Raw genomic sequence first — 22,881 nt, 5'->3', positions numbered from 1 at the left:
CTTTGATTTAAATCATGTAATCAACTCTTTAAATTACTCGCCATGCTGTATTTTTAACCGGTATCATAAACTTGCATTATACATATACATATAAACGCCAACACATTATTATACATATATGGTGTCCGAATAAAAGTTGATTTGAAATGGAAATTAAAAGTAACTGTACTTTCGTGCATTAGTGCAGTTGTTGATAAATAGTTAAGTACTAAGTAACGATGTTGGATGCATGTGACAGAAACACATCTGTACAATTACTGCCAACAAACAAATGAGAAACATGAAAAATTGAAGTATACGTGAGAATCTTAATCAAACCTTATACTAGAATATCTCTCGTCGATCATATATCCTTTTTATTTCTAAAATTACTTTTTTGAAGATGTCTAGATTAGGCGTTTATTAACATCCTGTACATTGCTACATAGCGTACAGGCGCATGCTTGCGGGAGTGGCACACGGTCGTTTCCTCCTTTCTTCCGCGAGTCGCGCGACCACTCCAATTAGATTAATTAAGCCAGCCACACGTATATATACGCGCATCACGGAGTGAAACAATGGCGCGCAGCAGAGGGTTGGTTGGGTCGCAGCGGCGGAATTGTCACACGCCAGAGAGTTTCAAGTAGATCCGCTCGCTTGTATGCAATCTCCGGCCGAGAATGGGCAAGCGTGATCGTGGTTCTCTTGCCCGACCGGTCTGCAACATTCCCACCACCGTTCCCTAAAAAGAAGCGTATAAAGCTTCGTTAATCCGTGTCCGGTGCACCGGAATCCAGTCTAGATAGACCCACAAATGGCCGCGGTAATTTCGTTTGCAGGAGGGTGGAATCGTTAATCAAATCCGAGGCCATGCAGAGGAACTTGCAGCGACTGTTCTCGAGCCTCTCGTTGCTAGTTTACGTTCTCTACCGTTCGTCGTTGACGTCCGCGTATGCGTTAACGCGCGTGCACTCCTATTCACGACTAATAGAACAATTTGTAGAAGGAACGGTCTAATGCCAGATAATAAAGCTCATTATTGGAGTTAAGTTGTGTTAGATACCAAACTCATATTGTAGATTAGAATGTCATACTTGTCAATCTCAGAACTTTATCAGATTTTTTGGAAAAAGAGTTATCATTATCAATATTTTATTCAAAATTCGAAGATGTCGCGCTGCTGTTTATGGACGAGAGTGCATGGTACGCGTGTCGCGAGATAAAGAGATGCTGCGCAGAAAATGAAGAAAGAGAGAATATGTATGTATACAAATGTATGAAATTACGAATTTCAAAGGAGTCCAGAGACGAACCATGCTTATGTATGTATGTACGTATATCCGGCGTTCTCTCGTCATGCGAAACGTAAAAATTTATTAGGACGCGTTGAAATTTTAAGCAGTGCCAGTGAACACATGTACACGTCGTTATTCCTCTTCCGCCGTGTTTTACTGCAAGCTGTTGGACATGCTTTTAGTCGTTTTGAAAGTACCTCTTATTAGTTTAATGTTGTTTAGTGCTATGGGAAATTTGCGCGGAAGTTATTATTAATCGAAGGAGTTCAATATTTCAGATCATTGATGAACATGCTTTCTGCGTTATGAGTCACTTTATATCATTTATTTCGTTTTATTGTGATCAAAACATTTAGACAATAAAGAAGATAGTAAATGTATAAACTTGTATAAGTACTGAATTGAGAAAGTGATTGTTATGTTGGAACAAGAGATAACAAGTTAACGACTCTTCTTATGCCACTTTCTGCCACCTTCTTTCGAATCCTTTTCACCATGACGATGTTCGTGATGATGATGACCATCATAGTCCCCTTTATCATCGTGCCCTTTGTGATCCTCACCGTGTCCTCCTTTCTCATAATGACCTTTCTTTCCATAATGATCATCGTGTTCACCATAATCGTGATGATCTCCCTTGTAAGAGCCACCTTTACCTCCCTTATGGTCATGATGATCGCCACCGCCGTGTTCATCGAAGTCCGAATCATAGTCGTCGTCATGAAACTCCTTGTGCTCTTCGTATTCGTCTAATTTCTTCACTTCGTGATGACCGTGGGTGTCGTGTCCTTTCTTAAAGTGTCCCTTCTCGTGGCCCTTGTCGCCCTTCTTGCCTCCTTCGCCTTTGTGATGTTCTTCTTCGTAACCTCCGCCATCGTGATGATGCTTCTCCTCACCGCCCTCCTCACCACCGTGTCCATGATCCTTGTGCGACTTATGATGACCCCCGCCGTATTTCATTTCCTCGTGTTGATGCTTCTCGCCTTTGTCGGTGTGTCCGCCGCCTTTTCCCTCGTGAGCAGCGTGGCGCTCGCTTCCGCCGCCCTCTTCGTGTTTGTGAGATTTCGAGCTGGCCGCTGTTGCCAGATCCTCGTGATTAATGCTCGACGCGGACACCGAAACACACACCAGCAGTATCAATACCGGCAGAGCTCCACGTACGGCAAACATATCGGTTTCCTTTAATTTTTCGTTGGCCGAAGTCCTATTTTTGTCGAAGGCGCAAATGTGTATGTACGGTTGATTAGAAGAGTGCACTATGATGATTCACTACTTCGTGTTTGTATTTTCATTCGCTCCGCTTGTGATTCTGTTTTCTTAAAATTTCAACGTCTACGTGTTAGTGCAACGTGTCGTGTATATTTCTAGATTATGCACTGCATTTTTTTGAACGAACAATATCAAATAAATAATGATCAATAAAGATAATTCTCCTTTAAGAAATTAGGAAACGAAACTTTATTTCAATCCTCTATTTACCTGTCAGATTTTATAAAGCTTGTTCAGAAGCGAGGAATTGGCTCGCGGATATTCGTTCGTTTCAAGTAGATGAAACCAGCGAGGTTACGGCAGCCTGGCTGGCTGCTACGGCCAATATGACAAGGATGCCCGAAAATCTAAGTTTTATATATCTTTGGGCGCCTCTATGCACCGACGGTTGCCGATAGGAAAAACGTGCAAAACGTTTTGAGGAACGTCCGTGAAGGGGAAAGGAGAGAATGCTGTTTGATTTCTGGCCCGGGTCGCGACGGAGAATACATTTGCTACGTGTTACGGATGTTAACGGGGATCCGCGTGCCGTGTAAATTTGAATGTTTCGCAGCTTCGTTCCTGCCTTGTCTCTGTCCCTAGGGAAAAATTATACGGTCCCCACTGCGAAATGCTGATTATCGCTTCGCAATTTACTCATCGATTGCTTCTGGTTTATTATTTCTACACTCCCGATTTATATACAAAACAAAACTTTTATGATGCAAATTTAGGAAATGAAATCTGAAACATTTGTTTTACCGTTCACAAAATAATGCGTACCTTTGCGTATATGTAATTCACACTCTCACATATTACATAAATTTGTTATATTCCTCCCATGTTAGACTTTTATATAAATGCATAAAATCGATAGTCTAATTATGTACATTTAAAGGAGCAGCAGATAGAGAGAGAGAGTGTGTATTGAAAGTAAGAAGATTCCTTAATAGTAATTTTTGTAAAAAATTGGTTAAACTGCGAAATGATCTGTTAAATAAGAAATAAGAAAACATATTTACAACTCCGTTTAAAAGTCACTTCAAAATCATTAAGAATATTTCATAATTCATAAGAACGAGATATCTTGTACAAAAACACAGAGCATTTAATTTGCACAGAACAAAAACAAAAATCCAATTTTGTAATCGGGAAATATTTCACAAGTTAATCAATACTAAATGAATTTAGGCTATATTACGTCTGTGTTAAGTATAAAGAAGTAAAAGGTAATTTAAAATTATCTACTGATCATTGATTTTATTACATAGCTTGACCAAAAGCACATATTTATTTATGGAAGTACAAAGATAAATTCATTTATTGAAGTGAATAATTTAATGAATGCGTAAACAATATAAATAACGTATATAATACATTTTAGTGACTCACCCTATACATATGTATAGCTTAAGGAACTCGTATTGATCAATTTACGTTTCATAATGGAATTCAGTAGATACAATCATACTATCATCTATTTATTAATAATACTGAAAGTTATATATTGCATACTCTGCTCTGAAGCTTAGTGACAGTTCGATTGTGATTGTCTTACAAACTATATATATATATATATAATGATTGTCACTGTTGTAACAAAAGCCCAAAGTCTCCTGTATCATTCAAAAGCTACCCAAGATAACAAAAGGGTATTGGTGTTAAATATTTTTTTGTAAAGACTTAGTTATAAGAAGGAAAAAGTACCGCTTCAAGTTATGACGAAGAGCATTTTTGAAAAATAAAGGTTTTTATTAATTACTTTATATTATTTATTATAATTAATGACGAATGAAAGTGCAACAATTAATTGCGTATCTTTTCAATTAAATGCTTATGTTTAACAAAATGCGTGTTTTAGGTCATTTAAGTTGGTGAAGTTCCATCCTCATTTCAATTTTATTATGATCAAAATACTTCATGAAATGCATGCTTAGAATTAATAATATTTCATGCGGGGTCAAGGAGGTAGATTAAAATAAATGAAAGTCAAATATAATTTTTAAAGGACAATTTTATAATATTGTTGGGAAAAACCATGATATACATATTTCAATATTTAAAATTAAACAACTGGATGAAAAACAAGTAAGATAACAAAAATAGAAAAATTTCATTATATTCGATGCTTCCTTCAATGGTGTCCATGTCCACCACCGCCGCCGCCGCCGCCGCCACCTCCACTGGAGTATCCATGCTTCTTCCCTCCATGATGCTCGCCCTTTTTGCCATAATCTTCGTGATGCGAATGATGCTCGTCGTGTCCATGCTTGCCGTGGTGGCCCTTGTGGTCCTCGTCGTAGTGTCCCTTATCGAAGTGACCCTTCTTTCCATGGTGATCTTCGTGGTGTCCGGAATGATGATGGCCGCCCTTTTTGTGATGACCGTCCTTGCTCTCATGATGTCCATGATGGTGTCCATGCTTCTCATGATGTCCACCCTTATGATAATCATCATAGAATTTGTGCTCCTTATGGTACTCGTCCTTATGGGCTTTATGATGATAACCGTGGGTCTTCTCGCCCTTCTTGTGACCCTTCTTATGCCCAAATTTGGAGCCCTTGTGCTCGTCCTCGTGTTCGTGATGATGTCCGTGTTCTTCGTGCTCGTCATGGTGACCTTTCTTATGACCACCATGTTCCTCATGATGTCCTTCGTCGTGATCTTTACCATAATGGCCGTGATCACCTTTGTCGTGGTGGTGATGATGCTTATACCCCTTGTCACCCTTTTCTCCGTGCTCCTCGTGATGATGACCGTGATGATCATGGCCACCGCCGTCTTCATGGTGGTGACCATGATGGCTGGCTGCCGCCTCGAGGTCCCTTCTGTTTCTCAACTCCCTAGCCGTAGATTGAGAGATCAATGTGCATACTGCGGCCAGGCCGAGGCAGACCCACAAAATCTTCGCCATGTTGGTACTCGGTGGACCGACCAGTGCTATTGACTGATCACGACGCTTTAACGCAAAGCTTATATACCAGCCGTCATGCTGCTGTTCCATACGTAACCGCTAAGCACAGTTGGTACCACTTGGTTCCATATTTCGCAAAACTCGCTGGTCCATTTCGCATGTTCCGTTCCTTCGGACAGGATAGAAACCAAGAATCCGATCTTTGACTTAATCATCGATCCCGATTAAGACACATTCTGCCTGGACGACTAACCGCGGCTTTTTCCCAGCCGCGGGATAATTAACTGTGAAGTAAATTAACTTTGCAGGAATCTTGGAAAGTATGGTGACAAATCAAGCATTGCTAACGCGGCAATCGATAAAAAGCCAATCAATTTGTCAGCTGGCCGTAGAACAGTTTGTTACAAAACAGTTGGCAAAGCGAAGATATTATTTTCATCGTTCACCGGGCTGTTCTTTCTGCAACGATAGTTTCCCGCTTTCGTTCTCGAATCAACCTTAACGACTCCCGTTTTTGTCAAATTTAATCCAAAGATCCTGATAACGATCGTATTTAAAAATACATTACAAATTTATTATGTTTTGACATTATCGTAAGAATTGTTATTATATTTGTCGTGACATGAAAACAATTGTGAAACACACGTTTTGCACTTAACAATTTATGTATCATACTTGGAAAATATTAAAAAACTATTGTTACTGTATAAATTCAAGTAATACTTATTCTTAATCTAAAAAACGCCATATAAATACTTAAGTTAATTTATGTGAGAACAATAGTTGCACTATTATTATAATTTCGATATAGAGGCAACAATGGCAAGAGCATTGTTATATAAAAAAATTCAAATCACCTAAAAACAGTGGAACAATGACCTCCTATTACATAACCAACGCCCAAAACCGCAGATGTTAAAAAACAGGAGGAAAGTGTCGTTCATATTGAGACCGATGTTTCACAGACCAGGTTTGAGTAAGAGACTCCGATCAAGTTGCATAAGCTGTTTCGATCGACGGTGCCGGTTGTAATCGGCGAATTGCTAGTTAAACGGGTTAAGGAGACGTTACTTTCGCAACGGCGCGGCGCGGCGGCGTTGAGGAAGCGGCGCAGTGGTTCCGTTGCCGGTTCCTTAATATCGACTATTCCCCGTTCGATATATAATCCGAGCCTGGTGACCGGTTTAATCATACCGAACACGGCGTCGGAGTCGAACACTTCGACACTGGATCAGGACTCGAAACCGATCTTACCTCGCCGCCATGAAGTCTCGGCTCGCAGTTTGCCTGCTGCTCGTGTGCATCGTCTATCAATACAGCTCGATCGTAGCTCGAGAGATCGGGAAACCGGACGACGACTTAGCCGTTGCGGCGTCTCATCATCATCATCATCACGAGGAGGGCGGAGGCGGTGAGCACTTTTCGGATCACCACAGCCACCACGGAGACAAGGGTGATAAAGGTTACAAGTCGTCCCATCATCATGAGAAAGGCGAAAAGGGACATCACGACAAGGATGACCACAGTGGACACTACGGTGAAGATGAGGGACACAAGAAGAGCCACCACCATGACGATGGCTACTACGCGGAACACCATAAGGGTGAGAAAGGCGAAAAGGGACACAAGTTCCACGAAGAGGGAAAATACAGCAAAGGCCACAACACGAAGGGACATCATGAGGTTCACAAGCTAGACGAGTTCAAGAAGGACAAGGAGTTCTTCGACGAGCATCACGACTCTGGTCATCATGAAGATCATGGTGGTCATCATCACGAGCATGGACACAAGAAAGGTGGTCATTTCAAGAAAGGACACCATGATCATGGAGAGCATGAAGATCACTATGGGAAGAAGGGACACCACGAAAAGGGACATCATCATCACGATCATAAGGGACATAAGAGCGATGGTGGACACGATGAACATCATCATCATCACTCTCACCATGGCAAGAAGGGCGGACACGATGATCACAAATCGTGGGGATTTAAAAAGGGACATTAAACATTGATTATTCCTAATTGTTATGTTTGTTTAGCATACTGTTTATTGATCTTTGTATCTCATTGAAATAAACTAATACTTTTTCAAACAATTCAGTTCGACTGAAATTAAAGAACCTTTATTCCGTTGTAATGTTATTTAGATGAAATAAAAATTGTAAAATTAATTAATTCTTCTACAAATGAGGAAGATAAAAAATATTTTTAGGAAAGTTCGCTACTCATCAGTTCTTTCAAAATTTACTGATTACATACAGATTTGATTTACGTCAATTCTGAAGTCTCCAGCTGCAGTATAAAATAACTCTGCAATTGTTCAATGGTTTCACGTTTTTATACTGGACATGCTACGGTGCACCGAATGCCCAAAAAAAATTAGAATAGGTCAATAACACTTTCTCCAGTGTTACCTCATTCGATTAAGAACCGGCGTTGTCGTAAGATATATTTAACGAAATTATCTAATAAGATCATGTAAATGTAGTAGTTATCAAAATATCTTTATTTTATAATACAATTGATATTCGTGTAACCATTCTATTGATGTTTATGGAAAAGTCGCGAGGAAAAGTAATAGAGAAATGAACACTCATTATATTACAAAATCCGTTATTTTCAATCAATTTCTTATACTATAGAAGACAATAATTAACGATCCTTTTCACTATATTTATGTGTCTTATCAGTTTCAGAACCTCCTTCTTCGGCGTAATTCTCGTAGTTGTCGTAATACGATTTCTCGCCTTGTTCAGCCCGATGACCTTGATCCCGGTTATCATGATTCCCCCTGTCGTAATGTCCTTTCTTTCCGCGATCCTGATAATCGTGCTCGGAAGAATGATGTCCACCCTTTTTGGAACCGCTCTCCTCGGTGCCGTAACCTTTGTCGAATTCGTCGTACTCCTCGAAATGACCCTTCTTATGATCATCGTCGTAGATATCCGTCTCCTTCTTGTACTCGTCCTTGTGATAGACATTGTGGAAACCATTAGTTTTGTGCCCCTTCTTGTGATACGACGAGTGCCCGTAACTGCTGCCCCCGTTGCCATCCTCCCACTCCTCGTACGAGCCGTGCTTTTCAGCCTCGTCGTCGTGTCCTTTCTTCTGTCCACCACTGTTTTTGTAGTAGCCTGGGCGTTCGAGAACAAACGTGTGAATAAAACTACCGTGTACACTCCATTCCTAGCTCCGTTCAAATATGGTTGAATCACGTGTATTACGCAACTCTTTTTTCGTCTCGGTAGAAAGTTTGTACATTGTGGTAAGAAACTAACATACAATATCTTATTTGCGATAATCTCTTTCAAAATTAGCATCGAAATGCCTTTCCTAACATTAAATAAAAAAATACAATTAAAAATTTATTTTCTGCACCTAATTTCTATAGAAGTTGTCGAATGAAATAATTTAATGTTTATTAATCATATTAAAAATCATTATAGTCATGAATTATAATTTCTTACAATAGTCATTCAACAGAGTAGAGTAAATATTACAAAATTCGAATAACAAATTTGTCAAAAGAATCTAAGAACAATCAATTATTTAACACGATTATAATTATTAATGGTCTTGTTCATTTAATTATGTACTTACCTCCGTCATGGCCGCTATCATCACTACCATGATCACTATTGCTAAATCCCTCCTTCGTATCATATCCCTTATCACCCTTCTCTCCATGCTCTGAGTACCCCTTACTTTCATAGTCTTCCCCGGCTCCATTTTCAAACGATGAGCCACCGTCGTCCCAAGAGTCACCAATTCCCCCGTGTCCATAACTATCATCATACCCAGAGTCCTTCACCGAACCATCGAATTCGCCATGAATATTTTCATCATGACTATCTTCACCTTCCACGTCACCGTGAGCTTCATACGTCCCATACTTCCCTTTATGTTCGTCCGCCATCTTTTCGCCCACGTAGTACGGCGCTCTTGGTTCAGAATCGACCAGCTGCTGTTTCACCTCGTTATCGTAATCGGCGGCTCCTTGGTGAGCTGAGGGTAGTGCGTCGTACGCGTAGGGCAGGAGGAGTGAGGCTCCAGGAACGGAGTGCGCAACAGGTGCAGCAGCCTCGAAAACGTACTGCACCGCGTCCGGATGGTAGTATCGTCCACTTCCGTGATTGGTGTAGTGCACGTAGTAAACCGGAAGCCCCTGTTGCTGATTGTATACGTATCCGGTTGCGGAGCTGTCCATGTCCAAGTCCATGGCAGTCGTCTTGCTCACTGTCATACGATGCTCCACGGTCGGAGCCGCGTCGCTCTTCGGGAACACAAGAAACACGCACATCAGAAACAGTTGTTGTAACATGTTATATACTCGGTAAACACGTATATGCCAGATAAAATCAGAACGAAACGGGATAGGAGTACAGGTGGATGTAAGAATCGCGTAACCGATCACCGGTGTGGCCAGTGAACTGGAATGTTAGTTAGTGTGTCCGTGAATCGGCGGGTTCGCTTTATATATATACACACGAGAGCGTGATTCGTCGATTGAATAAGGGATTGTAGAGTGGAACCGTATTCCACAGCGGCCGGGCCCGATAATTCAAGTGCGTCGCGTTATTGGTACAACTGGTTCGGCTGAACTCGTCCAAGGGAATTCCGGAGAATCGCGGCAATTTGCGTAATGCGTCAACGAACCGATGGCTGCGGCATCAGGATCCTTTGGGATACCTATGGTCACGGTTACTGCCAGTTCCGCTATTTGAAAATCGCTTTTCAACCCCCAATACACTTTATATCTTGAAATCTGATCTTACTTCAATCATGAACTTTATATATACTGTTTATTACATTTACTGTGTTTAATCACAAACATATAAATTCAGTTGTTTGTATCAGCTCGTAATTTTATTTTAAGATGAATTCATTCGACAGGAAAGGAAGGCCAATGATTCGATCGACCTTTATTTTTCGTTAAACATGAAGAAGTGTATTTGGAATTTTAAAAACGAGTCTCAAGCCGAGACTTTTAGTGCATAAAATACGATAGATCTAATTGGAACTAACGGGTTGCTAAATTTTAGAAAGGCTGACGTTATGTAACGTCGTCATTCCCTAAATGCAATTTGTTCGACCAAAATTTATTGATGTACAAATACATTGATTGAATAATTTAAACGTATACGAATATATTCATCAAATGTATATTAATTTAAAAATGTAAATTCGTACATTAATTATTGATTTATCATTGCACGAAATTATCCGCGTAAGGAAATTACAAAAGCATTACAGCTTATTCGCAAAAAATTGCAATTCTTTCGCAGAGGACACATCTAATATTCTCCCAAGGTTGACTCAGTTTCACTCGAATGCGTGGAATGCAAGACTGACCACAAACCTTGGAAGTTCCACAACAAAAGAAAACGTTTACTTCGCGTGAAGATTTCGCCACGAAAACGTCGAAACTTCGAGAGGGCCGGACCTACCAGATATGCTCATTCCGCGGTAGTCTTGGGCGAGAGGCGATTCGCTTCAAATCGCTCGAGCGGGTCGCGTGACATATAAAAGAGCCAGGCCGATTGCACTGCGATTAGAGTAGAACGTAACACGAGCCAGCGTGCATGAAACAGTGCCTAAATGGTTATATTACCGTTGACTCGGCAGAGAAATCAGATTCAGAAACCGTACCAATACAGACTTCAATAAAATATAACACTAAAGTATAAAATATACTTGACAATTAATAAGCTGATATATATTGCGTCAAAGTGTCATACTAAACCAAACTTAATAATAAATAAAATGAAAGTCCTCAGGGGAGGATGGTACGCAATTTGTATCCTTTGCGCATGTGTACACTTGTCGATCACGCAGGATAATTTATACTTTGGTAACTGGAGGATTCACGAGCCAAAAAAAAGCGAGTATCAAGCTTATAAAGAACCAGAGTATGACGAACCCTCACGCGGTTTTCATAGAAAATTAATCCCCATAAAGGCGCCTCGAATGAACAAGAATTCTGAAACGTTCAAACTACCCTTGGAACCGGAAGCTGAAATGTTGCCGGCTCACTATACAGGCGTGAAACCGCCCGGAGTCGATCATATGGAACTGAGGCTCGCTGAGTCGAGAGTCTACAAGGTCGTTCCTGTGGTTCAGCAATTAAAAATACTTAACCAAGCTGGTGATGCTCAACAAGTTTCCCGAGCGCAAGTATTGGAACAGGGAAAGGATCAAACGTTACATCAAAAGACCCGTTCGTTCGAAAAAGGGCAGAAAGGTAATTATTTGAAAGAGAAGAAGAAGACTAAATACACCGAGGCAGGAGGAAAGAAGAAATCTCACGATGATGGTTCAAATAAGTCAGGACAAAGGGCAGAACAGACTGGAGGTAACAGTGGAGCTAATTACGAGAAGAAAATTAAAGATCAGTCGAGCCACAAGAAGAACGGTTATCGCAACGTGTATCATAAAGACGAATCCAACAAGAGTCATGACTTTTACGATAACGATGATCACGGTGGCCATACGAAGAAACACGGACGGTACAAGGAGAAACACGTTATGATTGAAGGGACGTATAAGAAGGGTGGCGTTCAGAATTCCGGTCACGACGCGGCGCAGCTTCATAAGCACGGTATAACGGGGAACTCCCGAGTCGACGGCGAATCCCGAGGTCACCAGGCGCGACACGGTTACGATGGATTCTTGAAAAACTTCCAGGTATTCGGGAATCAAGCAGCCAGAAACGAGGGTAAAAGATTTGGCTTCGGTCACACGAAAGCGCCTTAGTTTTTATGAAAGTCATATGTGTACAGAAAAGTAGGATTGTAGAACATATTTATTTAAAAACATTGAGACATTTTTATAACCATAAAATATTGTTCTGTAAGATAAAATAATATTCTGTACACGGAGATGCATCAATGTTTGTAATACGATGATATTCTAGTGGAGTAAGATTGTTAGTTCGATACTTCATTAATATCGTGTGTGTGTACTAGTTAAGCGTTCAATGAAAGTGCAGAATGTTTGAATAATTATAAGGATTATTTGAAATCTTTTTCTTGTTTAATTTCTGATATGAACTGTATGGGCACTTTGTAAAAAGTGCCACACTAGTATTTTCCAATAAAAATATGTACAGGACTTATCTCCACATGACTCATATTCTACGTTTCACTGGAGAAATACGTTCAATTCGTAAAAATACGTTTCGACGTCGACGGGCATTTATTGTCCATTTTTCACTGTCACAACAGTGACACCTAACTCAATACCAGAATTACAATTCAATATCAAGGATTGCGTCAATTAAGCCTGGAATGCTACGAATCTATATTTAGATTATTTGAACGATACTAAATTGTATCAAACGTGGATGCCAGAATTTTTATTTATAATATAATTATAGTTTCCGTCCCAAAGATTATTTATTAGATAGATAAGATATTCTGTCCTAACGTTTATTTATATACAAATGGAAAGAGATTGATCATTAAAAAGTGTTCGAAATTCACCTTTGAATGTTCCTTCATTTCAAAATGGAAGATACATCGTCAAAAACTGATACGAGTTCCTTTTTTCATTAAGCGGTGCACATATTGATACAAACAAACAATCAATTTTCTGATAGCCGCTTTCTCATTTCGAGTTATCGATTTCATTTTCAGAGAGAGATCGAAAATCTACTCCCAGTATTTGGCCGTAGTTCATCAGCAACGTATTGTTCCGTTCCTTTTTTTTCTCTGACCGGTTTTATTTATACGATGGCGGCCGACGCGATGATTCGGTGGCCCACACAGTATCGCCTCGTTTCGCGCGCCAGCGAGCCAGGGTGATTAATGGATATTAATAATGCCCGGCATTGTTGCGACGATAAATTGCAATCTTCAGATAGGCATCAAATCAGATCAAAATAAAAGACGCTAATTGACGCAGTATCTTCCCGTGTTCCGTGTATCACGCATTCTTTCCTTTATTCTGCAACAGTTCTGCAGCAATAATTAATGATAGTACCCTTGCTCTATTCTTTTCTGTGTAACCTACGTATACGTCTTATTGTTGTATTAAATTTCTGTCATGTATTGATTATCTTTCTACTTTTTATACCTTTTATTGAGTATTTTTCATCTGCTTTCTTCTACATGTATGTACATATGCATCTTCTGTATCAATTTTTCTTGTTCTATTATCATATTTCGTATTCTATTTCTGTTATCTTTTATTCTACATACTCGATGCAAACTACAACATTTCTCTGAAATAAAAAGAGAAGTTACAATTCCATTCAAGCAACTACGTTTCTTTCCTCAGTAGATTGTTAATAGACATTTCACTTTGAACCCTTTAACTTTTCAAAGCAGTTTCAAATTACATAATTGAATTTAAGTTTCCAATTATTCCTCAATTACTTATGAAAGATTACCAGGGAACATGAGCTTCCAATTTATTAACATAAATTGTCCTATTGTCTGCTGCACTTTATGTGAGTCGGAACCAGCAGAATCACTGTGAAGCTTGTTTGTATGTACATCCACGATTTCACTCGGATATGTTGCACGCCCGTCGAGACAAAGTGGCGGCAAAGGTGAACTCTCCACTATGTATGCAGCTGTCTGTGCGTGTTTGTGTGTGTGTATGGGTGCCCGTATATCGGAGGCGGTGCGAGTAATACATAAATCAGCTGGTCTGCTGGCTGCCATATCATTTGGTACAACGACCCATGAATGAATAGACCCGTGTTTGAGTTATCGTTCTACCAGCTCTTTCAAAATCTAGCGCAGCCCCGAGGGTCTTCAGCCTTTTCACGCATTTAAGCGCGTCGCGCCGCCGCGCCGCTGTGCCGACAAGCCTTTGTATACGTACACGTATACATATATACATATATGACCGCCGTACCCGAAGCGAAATCGTGTATAACAACTACAAAAGTACCGTTGCAGTTTAAGTACTGATTAATAAAGTTAATTCAACCTCGCGCCATGATATATCCAGTCGTAGTTAATTAATTAAACACGAACGTGAGTTTCAAAAATACGTTGCCAAATTCTCCATAATCGTATCAAGTACAAATTACCTTGGAATAATGCTTTAAACCTCTCCTATAAATTCCGTATTTTATAATCCATGTTTTATGACCATGAAAGTGAAAGTTATGAACGAGCTGAGGGTTCTATGAATTTATAGAGATTGTATAGAAAATACAAAAAAATGCAATTTGAAGAGTAAATGAAATCTTGTTTTAAATTGTATTTGTGTGTGTGTGTGTTAAATTGACATCACAAAAATGTTGCTTTTCACAAAAATTGCCAAGCTATAGTTATGAAAGACCAAAGATGTAGGAGAGGATTAATTCTTCAAAAATAATTCGTGTCTAAATTGATTATGGCAAACACCGTATAAAAATTCAATCGATATCATTAAACTGCTCATTTCTGTAGATACATTTGTGAAAAATTTAAATACGTGGAAGTCTGAAGTTTGCAAAAATTAGGTGAATCGAACAGCAAGAGGATTAACACGGGGCAACTTCTCCATGTAACGTGCATTTTGTATCAGTTCCAAGTAAGTTAGACGTAGATTTTTTAGATGTAACATGGCCATTCAAAAAAAACATTGTTTTGTCGGAAAGAAGAATCGAACGAAATTAAATGGCTGCCTTGTTACTGAAGTCTTATGGAAGATTCGTCCTGAACTGTCTCAAGCGTGTTTCGAATAGCAGTAGGTTCGCGATAGCAGCTGATTTCCACTTCACGGCAATTAATTTAGCTAAATGCGTCGTGAGTACAATACTTACTGATTTGTAACCATCTTGCTGTGCAATGCATACACAACGTATATGAAATAGCGATTACGCCATTGACGATGTGACATTAATGAAACCTAAACTAAAGTTAGTACTGTAAACAAAGCAGCAATTTTGAATTAACACTATAGTAATTTTGAATTATAAATTATGACAATGGAGAGATTGAATAAAATTTTGAACCTTTCGTCAATTTCATTTTATGATTCATATTTTTGTAGAACAAACCAGCTTATCAGACACGGTTGGCACTACCTCTCGATTACGACACGGTAGTAGACTTCATGTGCGAGGAATATTACAAGATGGAACCGACAATCGTCAACATAGGTTTAGGAAACACAGAGGCACCACCTGTGATGCGGGCGTTGCTCTACGAGCAAGTAAAAGCCGGATTGAGCATTATCGCCGAGGATCGAGAGAACTGCATAATTGGCGCGGCTTTGAATTACGTCACGGGCATGAACGAGGGAAAGAGACTGTACGAGATCGCGAAATGTTGCGAGTGTGGCCCTATGCGCGATGTCGTCGAGTTTTGGGCGTTCATAGCAGACGCGCCTCGGATCTGGGAACGTTATTGCATCGCGAGAATCTTCGAACAGGCTACCTTGTGCGTCAGTAAGGACTATCAACAGTTAGGCATCGCCACAAGATTGGTCCAGGAGAGTTGGGTGTTGGCTCGTGACTGCGGTTACAGGTTGTTCCGCATAGACTGCATGAGCTCGTAGGTTCCCTTTCAATAATATTCATATGTGCAGTTTCTAATATATGTGTATATACCATTCGTGTTTTAAGACATATCATAAAACATATAGCTGAATGAAACATATGATACACATCTTTAAATGAATTAAATATGGTATTAGATATTTCAATGTATAAGTATGTTAAAAAGAAGTCTTGTATTATTTTCATGCATCATTTCAGGCAATTTAATCAGATATTCTTATCAGTGAACTGTGTAACACCATTTGGAATATTAAATTCAATATTTCATTTTGCATCGGGACACATAGAATATAAATCGTTAACGAACTGAAGAAATGTTCATTTTTCAATGAAATTATTAATTGAAAATTATTTTTCTTTGTGTAAAGAATTTTATTAAAACTTACTGTAACTGTAAAAGACTTACTGTAGAATTCTGACTGTAGGATTATTACTCTATAATGTATTAATATGATTATTACTACATTATTTGTCATATGATTATAATGTATATGGTTAAAGGTACACTGCTAACATTGCGCGAGGTTTCGGATGGCCGATGCTTTTCGACATACCATTTAGTCAGTACGTGAAGAACGGCGAGGTGTTGTTCAAATGTGTAAAGGAGCCGCACACAGTATGCCGTGTGTTCGTCGATCACTTGCAGTATTGTAAAACTTACTGCCCGCCTTATAAAAAGTGTACAACTGTCACCGCCCCCCCAACAGACGTTAAACCGAAGAAAGACATAAAATAAATTCTATTTAAGGCTACACGATAATACAGTAACTGCACATTTTTTTACTTAAAGATAGTAATCATTAAATTGCGAATTTTATCCATTCAGTATTAAAGGAAATAAGGATTATTCAGAGACTAAATGTATATTTTCAATTTTAAAGGACGAAGGAAGTTCCTATTTCATTTTCTAAAATGTCTTATTTTGCCTAAAAATCCGTAGTCCAGGAATAATTGTTAGTTCTCTTTTTTAACGCAGAATGGTCAATCTTAAATCGAGAATTAGTTTACATGTATGTAATTCTATTTTGTGGCTCGGTTCAACTAAAAATGTTTGTTCTAATTTGAACTTGAGAACGGAATTGGGCGTCGATTATGTCACGGTTAAAAATAATTGTCGCCGATTGATCGACGCAAACGAGGTTCCAGAATGAAACCAATCCGCGGCACATAAATTGTCCGGCGTCGTGTGTATTTTTACTGTCGACAGGTTCGGAAAGTGGCCGGCAAATTGCCGCTCGATTTGATCTATTGCCGGCCGGGTTGACTCATTTGTAAAACAATTTCAGACGGACGCCCCGAATCGTCCATTACCGATCCCGTTATTGCCGGAATTCGGGAACGCGGCGCGGGGTCTGCAAACAGCCGAGCCGATTCCATCGATTTAACAACGCATTCGCGGTCATTTTATGAGATCGTCATTGGAACAATGACAATACTTTACACGAAGTCATTATTGGATTGACAGAGTTCAGTATATTAACCGCTGTCTTCGTGTGTTAAGTGTTGTTCATTATGGAACTCATTCTGGTAATGTTTGTTTTCATCTTTTCATTAATGTGCTTCACTAGACTACTTCATCTACTGATTTCTTTCTGAAATAAACACCGATTGGCTGACAGACTCGAATTTATAAGTTCATAAATCCTACAAATGTTATTCGCTAATGTGTAAGATTCATTTTTCTGAACATACACATATTTGAGTATATAATTTATTGTTGCTCTACTTTCTATACTGCTGAATGATTTCGATAAATTTTAAGTGTATCAAAAAAGACAATCGTATATGGAACGTCTCCTGAGAAACGGTAATTTCCGTAGTGTTCCATCATCCCCCTAAAGTCAACACAATTGATAAAATCCAATGGTATCCATCAAGATTCGATCCCTGATAGAACTTTAAATACCATTGGCCACATTAGAACGCGATCGGTGCTCGGACCGGAAACCGGACAGAAGATAGGGAATGGGATATCTAGAAACCCGGCGACGGTCGTAATTCAGGAACGGCCGTGGATCCTATTTCTAGGCAGAAGTAAGATCGACGTCGGTTGTAAGTATAGCATCCAAGATGGATTAGGATTCGGGGTTCGTGGCCGTCGTTCTCCTCTACTCTCAAAAACGATCCGGCGTCGATCTCAAAGCCGTAATGATTAATGGAGTTAGGGCGTTGCGCGCAGTTTCCCGCGTAATACCGTGGCAACTATCGAGTCGGAATTACAGTTGAGAAACTTCGGGGTGAGTTAGGCGACCGTCGTCGCCGTCTCGGTCGGAGAGGAATCCTCCGACAGCGACGGCTTCGCAGCCATCCGACCACGTACCAAACTCGATTTGATTTTGATTCGACGTACACTGGAAACGCATTTAATGCATGAGCATTACGTGCCGAAGTACGCGTGTATCGACTGAGAATGAACCGCCCTCCGTCGCGTCCCGGTGAGCGAAACACGAGCCTGTGGATCATACCTCCTCAAGACAGAAAATCTTCGGAGTAGTAGTTAGCATTTAGAGAATTCTCTCCAGGTATTTGAATAATAATTAAATTGTAATTCGTATTTGTCTGATCCAATCAATTCGAGCAACGACGAGATATTTTAGGATTCTCAAGTTCAATCAATATCATGAGAAAAATCACCGGTGCTTAAGAGATGGGACGACACCCCATTTCATCTTTCTGATTCGAATCGGCATTCCGCGCTTCGCGTTCGAATTTCATCGTAGTTGATTGTCAGTCGAAACAAGAAAGGAGATTAAAGCGAATCTCAGTGAAAAACGGGATTTTTCTGGCCGAGTGAAAAGGCGACGCGACGCTCTCGAGTACTCTTCAAGACTGAATCAAATCGATAGAATTCGACACCGGGTTTCCACTAGAAAAACCACGTTTCTGTGGCAGCGCTGGTGAAAACTCCCTGTCGACGACGTGCGACGATTTGTCGTCGCTTTGAATTCCCACCCTCCGACCTGCACCACCCGCGAGGGTAATATCGAGCCAGAGCGGCAAAGAACTTTTGTCATTCTTCCGCATCGGCGATGGTTCTACGTGAAACAGGATTTTCGCCGTCAATCTCCACCGCGCAGAGTCCCCTCTTTACTAAAGTGTTCACAGCGACGGGCCCACAGGCATTGTGCACGGTTCTCTTTATGCCGGTCATTGTTCTAACCATTCCAGACGCGGAAACACAGTAATTAAATTTTACGTCATCTCAAGAGCGCCGCCATCTCGTACGGTACGTGAGTATATCCCGTACCTGTTGATGATCACTAACTTCTTCGTTTGCTCTTGTCGTTGCCGAGAAGGCTATAATCCTGATATTTAAATCTCAGACTTTCATATAAAGTAAAATATTTATGTTAGTTTAAAAAATGCGATGTAAATAAATATTTCTTTGATCATTAAAAATTGAAATGTGTATCCAGCTTTAATATTCTGAATAGTTTTATACATTATGCGCAGCATAAATAATTTCTGCACATTCCATTTCCTTACAAATCCATCTTTGTATATATAATTTCTGCAAACTAACTTTTCATATAAATCTATCAGAACTGAAATCTATCTCATTTTCATCTTACGAAACTGAACATTTTCTTGCATTTATAGAAAATTTTCATGTAAAATAGTACACGTGATAAACATAATGTACAAAAATATACATATGTATAAAATAGTTTTATCAAATTTCTATCACACATTATTGTATATTCAATTACATTCTGTCATTATTGCATTACATTTCCTGCAAGATGCTAGTAAAACGTTATCTTCGATTTTATTAGATAGATTAATAATTAAAATGTAGCACTACTTCTGATCGTTGAACACACTCGAAGCACCGCGCGTGGTGGAAAAGAGAAAAGCGTTCCTATAACGATGTATACTTTACTTATAAAAGCAACATTACTTTTTTCAAAGCGTGATCGCCCGAAAAGATTCTACAGGTAAAATTATAAGAAATGTACTAAAAAACTATTTTGTCGTTAACCATAAGAAATATAAATCATTTTGCACGAATTACAACGTAAAAATAGATTATGAACATTCTCTTCTTAATCGAGGTGTTACGCAATCGGTGGCGCCGATCAGTGGATTTTCAAGTCTATGCTTTACATCGACCCAAAATAAGTATTATAGCGTAGCGTTTGAATTGAATTTGAAACCATTCCCATAGCTCATAGTGTTGGATTTGATTATTTCATCATTCATCTGAATTTGCCGCGCGATCTCTGACGTCGCACGAGGTCGACTCTCCATTGGCTCTTCAGTTTGAGGCGAGAACCACAATCTTCTTGTGTTCTGACCATGCTTCTACGCCGTTCGTTCATCAGTTAATTCAAAGCGTTTATTTTATTGTATTTTTTTTATTAGAAGAGTTAAATTAAAACAGTGAAGTTAAGGTGAATAAAAGGGTGTTTTCTTTGTTCACTTTCCTAGCCTCCACATTATTTGGACGGGCCGGCCGACTGCTGAATCGGTTATCGTCCTTTAGTATCAAAATTTACAACACATAGTAATATTTCATTGAAATTGTTAGAGACGTTAAACAAGTCCTGGGGAAAAAATATATTCTATACTTCCATATAGTGGCTTGAGGGAATCTGCGGCGGACCATGCTACTGTTACATTACACTAGACAATTTTACATAAATATACGTTGTTTTACTTATTACACAATAAATCTTAATCTTGTACAATTCAGAAGAGAATAAAACTGATGGTTTTATTTATTGAAACCAACAAATTGATCATATACTACTTTATTTTATTTACCTACAATTATGAGTTTGAAATTACCTACAACTATGAAATTGTAAAAAAAATACGTTAGGTAAAGATCTGAGTAAAATATTTCTCCTACGTATTTCCAATATTAATCTGAAGCCTCTACTAAATGGATCTACTAAATGGATTCATCCTGTATACCTGACAACAAAATCTATCCGAATACAGGATAAATCCTAAGCAGCGAGAGTAATCATTCTTGAGAATTGAAGAACATGTCCGTCTATCGAAGAGATTCCGCTCTCTGGACGCGTCAAGCGAACCGACTTAATCTGCATAATTCTAACTATAGATGTAGCGGATCATTCCGTATTTCACAGAAACACGAGCGATCCGTAATTCCACTGATATCGGGAAATTATTCGAATTGCAATAGTTTGATGGCCGACCCCTTCGTGACCGCCTAGGTGAGACAACATCTTTTGGCAACTGATTCAGCTACCACCATTATGCGTGAATTAACATTAGAAGAGAAATACGCGCGAAATAATCAACAAACACTCGAGATATTTTTGCTATTTGCGTTTTATTTTGTAATTTGAAGTATCAACACCGAAATTCCATCTCCAGTTTCATAAAACTGTAAAATGTTTTCTCTCGTTTGGCGAATGTTAGTATAGCTGGAAATATTTCTCTACAAATACGAAACTCTATATTTAACACCTTCTTCCTATGTTATAAATTTCTATAATAAATATGGTGTAAAGCAAACAGTTCGTATATTTACAACCAGAATAAAGGCTTGAACAGGTTTGTAAAGTTTCACTTTTTATTCAGGACAACCAAATCGTTTTAGTCTTATTTTTGATTAGTCTAAACAATTTCGCTAAACCGCAACGGTTTCACATTATCGACACGTCCTGCAGTTCTGTTCTCGTTAAGATATAAAACCACCCCTCATACCGTCAGGTGTTGCAGATAACGCTGACCGTTGAAAGAATTCGATTCCGCTGTTTCACAGTTCATACCTCTCCACCTCCACCCCTGATCCCTTCTCCCCCAAACAGACATCTTTCTACCTCTTTTCCGTTTTTCCTGGGATGCATTCGAGAGCGAAACGTGTCTCCGTCTCTTATCCGGAGTTTTAACTATTTACACATTCTAAGAAGTAGCGCGCCTGTTCCACGGTTGTTATTAATAATTCCTTGGTGAATTATCGCACATTCATTGGAACAAGGTTTCGCGCTTGCCGTGTTTCACGAGAAAAATGCTAACTGCACACTTCTATACAGAACATCATCAAGCTTTTATCGTACAAGCAGTTTATTACATTACATGTTAGGTTAAACGAAATCCACTGCGTCTCTTGATACACCGTTAAATCGAAAATATGTTGTGTCTATTTTTATCATTTGCTGTCCACCAGCAATGAATTCCTCTGCCAAATGATGCATGATTTTTATATGAGTTTCATATCTCTCAATGTTTCGCGAATTTTTGTATATAACCATCATTCATTCATATAATCATTAATTAATATAATCATTAATTCATATAATCAGGGAAGTAGTCTCAAATTTGATGCGCACACATATTATAGATATACATATATATGTTTGTATGTGAGCCAGAGCCAGAAGGCCATTTTTTTTCTTCCTCGTTATTCGCCTAATAGTCCAAGAGCTCGGAGCCAAAAAAGACTCTGAAATGATAAAAGCTATTTCTTTGACAGTCAATTACAGTACTGGTGTACATGAATATGAATATTGTATAAGGTACCTATAAGAATTTTTTTAGATTTTGTAAATGAGTTGCACATTATTATTTTTTCATACACGCTCCGGGCCTGACCGACCACTCCCGTCCTAACGCACAACTGACCAACTACGATAATTCTTTTTCGTATGCAACGTGTAACCTGCACAAAAACTTTCAGCCTTTGTAAATTCATTTCGTGCACTCGGTAATCGCGACATGTTTGAGGGCGCACCTAGGGCACCTGTCCTAATGGCTGCTTGACCTACCAGAGCATATTCATATACACCAGTACTGTAATTGACTGTCAAAGAAATTGCTTTTGTCATTTCAGAGACTTTTTTGGCTCCGAGTTCTCCGACTATAATAACAGCATAAGACTGCGCAACCTGTAGAGGCTTAAAATCTTTTTTGGTTCAAAGAGTAATAATATTTTTTGTGTTTCTTTATTCTTGGCAATAAGTATATATA

The 22,881-nt window shown here is 39.2% G+C and overlaps 5 protein-coding genes across 5 annotated transcripts; 3 read left to right on the top strand and 2 right to left on the bottom strand.

Annotated features, from left to right (window-relative positions):
* Positions 1–1,715: 1,715 nt before the first annotated feature.
* On the bottom strand, positions 1,716–5,436 carry LOC108621931 (histidine-rich glycoprotein-like). The gene is made up of 2 exons (XM_018019541.1): positions 4,662–5,436; positions 1,716–2,530 (listed from the first exon to the last, which is right to left on the bottom strand). Exons 1-2 carry the CDS (start codon positions 5,434–5,436, stop codon positions 1,716–1,718), a joined length of 1,590 nt encoding a protein of 529 aa, XP_017875030.1.
* A 1,263-nt stretch (positions 5,437–6,699) lies between these two features.
* Positions 6,700–7,443, top strand: LOC108621941 (histidine-rich glycoprotein). The gene has a single exon (XM_018019553.1). It carries the CDS (start codon positions 6,700–6,702, stop codon positions 7,441–7,443), a length of 744 nt encoding a protein of 247 aa, XP_017875042.1.
* A 480-nt stretch (positions 7,444–7,923) lies between these two features.
* Positions 7,924–9,884, bottom strand: LOC108621940 (uncharacterized protein At5g39570). Its single transcript, XM_018019552.2, has 2 exons — positions 9,039–9,884; positions 7,924–8,572 (listed from the first exon to the last, which is right to left on the bottom strand). The coding sequence occupies exons 1-2, from the start codon at positions 9,757–9,759 to the stop codon at positions 8,091–8,093; spliced, it is 1,203 nt and encodes a 400-aa protein (XP_017875041.1). The 5' UTR covers positions 9,760–9,884; the 3' UTR covers positions 7,924–8,090.
* Positions 9,885–10,985: 1,101 nt separating this feature from the next.
* Positions 10,986–12,515, top strand: LOC108621930 (uncharacterized). The gene has a single exon (XM_026811107.1). The coding sequence runs from the start codon at positions 11,202–11,204 to the stop codon at positions 12,189–12,191; it is 990 nt and encodes a 329-aa protein (XP_026666908.1). The 5' UTR covers positions 10,986–11,201; the 3' UTR covers positions 12,192–12,515.
* A 2,537-nt stretch (positions 12,516–15,052) lies between these two features.
* On the top strand, positions 15,053–16,672 carry LOC108621929 (dopamine N-acetyltransferase). The gene is made up of 3 exons (XM_018019538.1): positions 15,053–15,181; positions 15,429–15,931; positions 16,438–16,672. The coding sequence occupies exons 1-3, from the start codon at positions 15,053–15,055 to the stop codon at positions 16,670–16,672; spliced, it is 867 nt and encodes a 288-aa protein (XP_017875027.1).
* Positions 16,673–22,881: the final 6,209 nt, after the last annotated feature.

This window comes from Ceratina calcarata, unplaced genomic scaffold, assembly GCF_001652005.2.
Source record: "Ceratina calcarata isolate Rehan_Ccalc_2016 unplaced genomic scaffold, ASM165200v1 scaffold189, whole genome shotgun sequence".
Lineage (NCBI taxonomy): Eukaryota > Metazoa > Arthropoda > Insecta > Hymenoptera > Apidae > Ceratina > Ceratina calcarata.
Note: the sequence above shows the minus strand (reverse complement) of the source record. Positions and strands in the feature narration are given on the sequence as shown.

Bases quoted from the DNA above. Each gene is read 5' to 3' on its own strand.
- LOC108621930 (XM_026811107.1), top strand. From the start codon at position 11,202: ATGAAAGTCCTCAGGGGAGGATGGTACGCAATTTGTATCCTTTGCGCA.
- LOC108621941 (XM_018019553.1), top strand. From the start codon at position 6,700: ATGAAGTCTCGGCTCGCAGTTTGCCTGCTGCTCGTGTGCATCGTCTAT.
- LOC108621929 (XM_018019538.1), top strand. From the start codon at position 15,053: ATGGCTGCCTTGTTACTGAAGTCTTATGGAAGATTCGTCCTGAACTGT. The intron at 15,182-15,428 runs GTGAGTACAATA...ATATTTTTGTAG, and splicing joins TTAATTTAGCTAAATGCGTC to AACAAACCAGCTTATCAGAC. The intron at 15,932-16,437 runs GTAGGTTCCCTT...ATATGGTTAAAG, and splicing joins CGCATAGACTGCATGAGCTC to GTACACTGCTAACATTGCGC.
- LOC108621940 (XM_018019552.2), bottom strand. From the start codon at position 9,759: ATGTTACAACAACTGTTTCTGATGTGCGTGTTTCTTGTGTTCCCGAAG. The intron at 8,573-9,038 runs GTAAGTACATAA...TCGAACGCCCAG, and splicing joins TGATAGCGGCCATGACGGAG to GCTACTACAAAAACAGTGGT.
- LOC108621931 (XM_018019541.1), bottom strand. From the start codon at position 5,436: ATGGCGAAGATTTTGTGGGTCTGCCTCGGCCTGGCCGCAGTATGCACA. The intron at 2,531-4,661 runs ATTGAAGGAAGC...GAATCATCATAG, and splicing joins CGGTGGTGGACATGGACACC to TGCACTCTTCTAATCAACCG.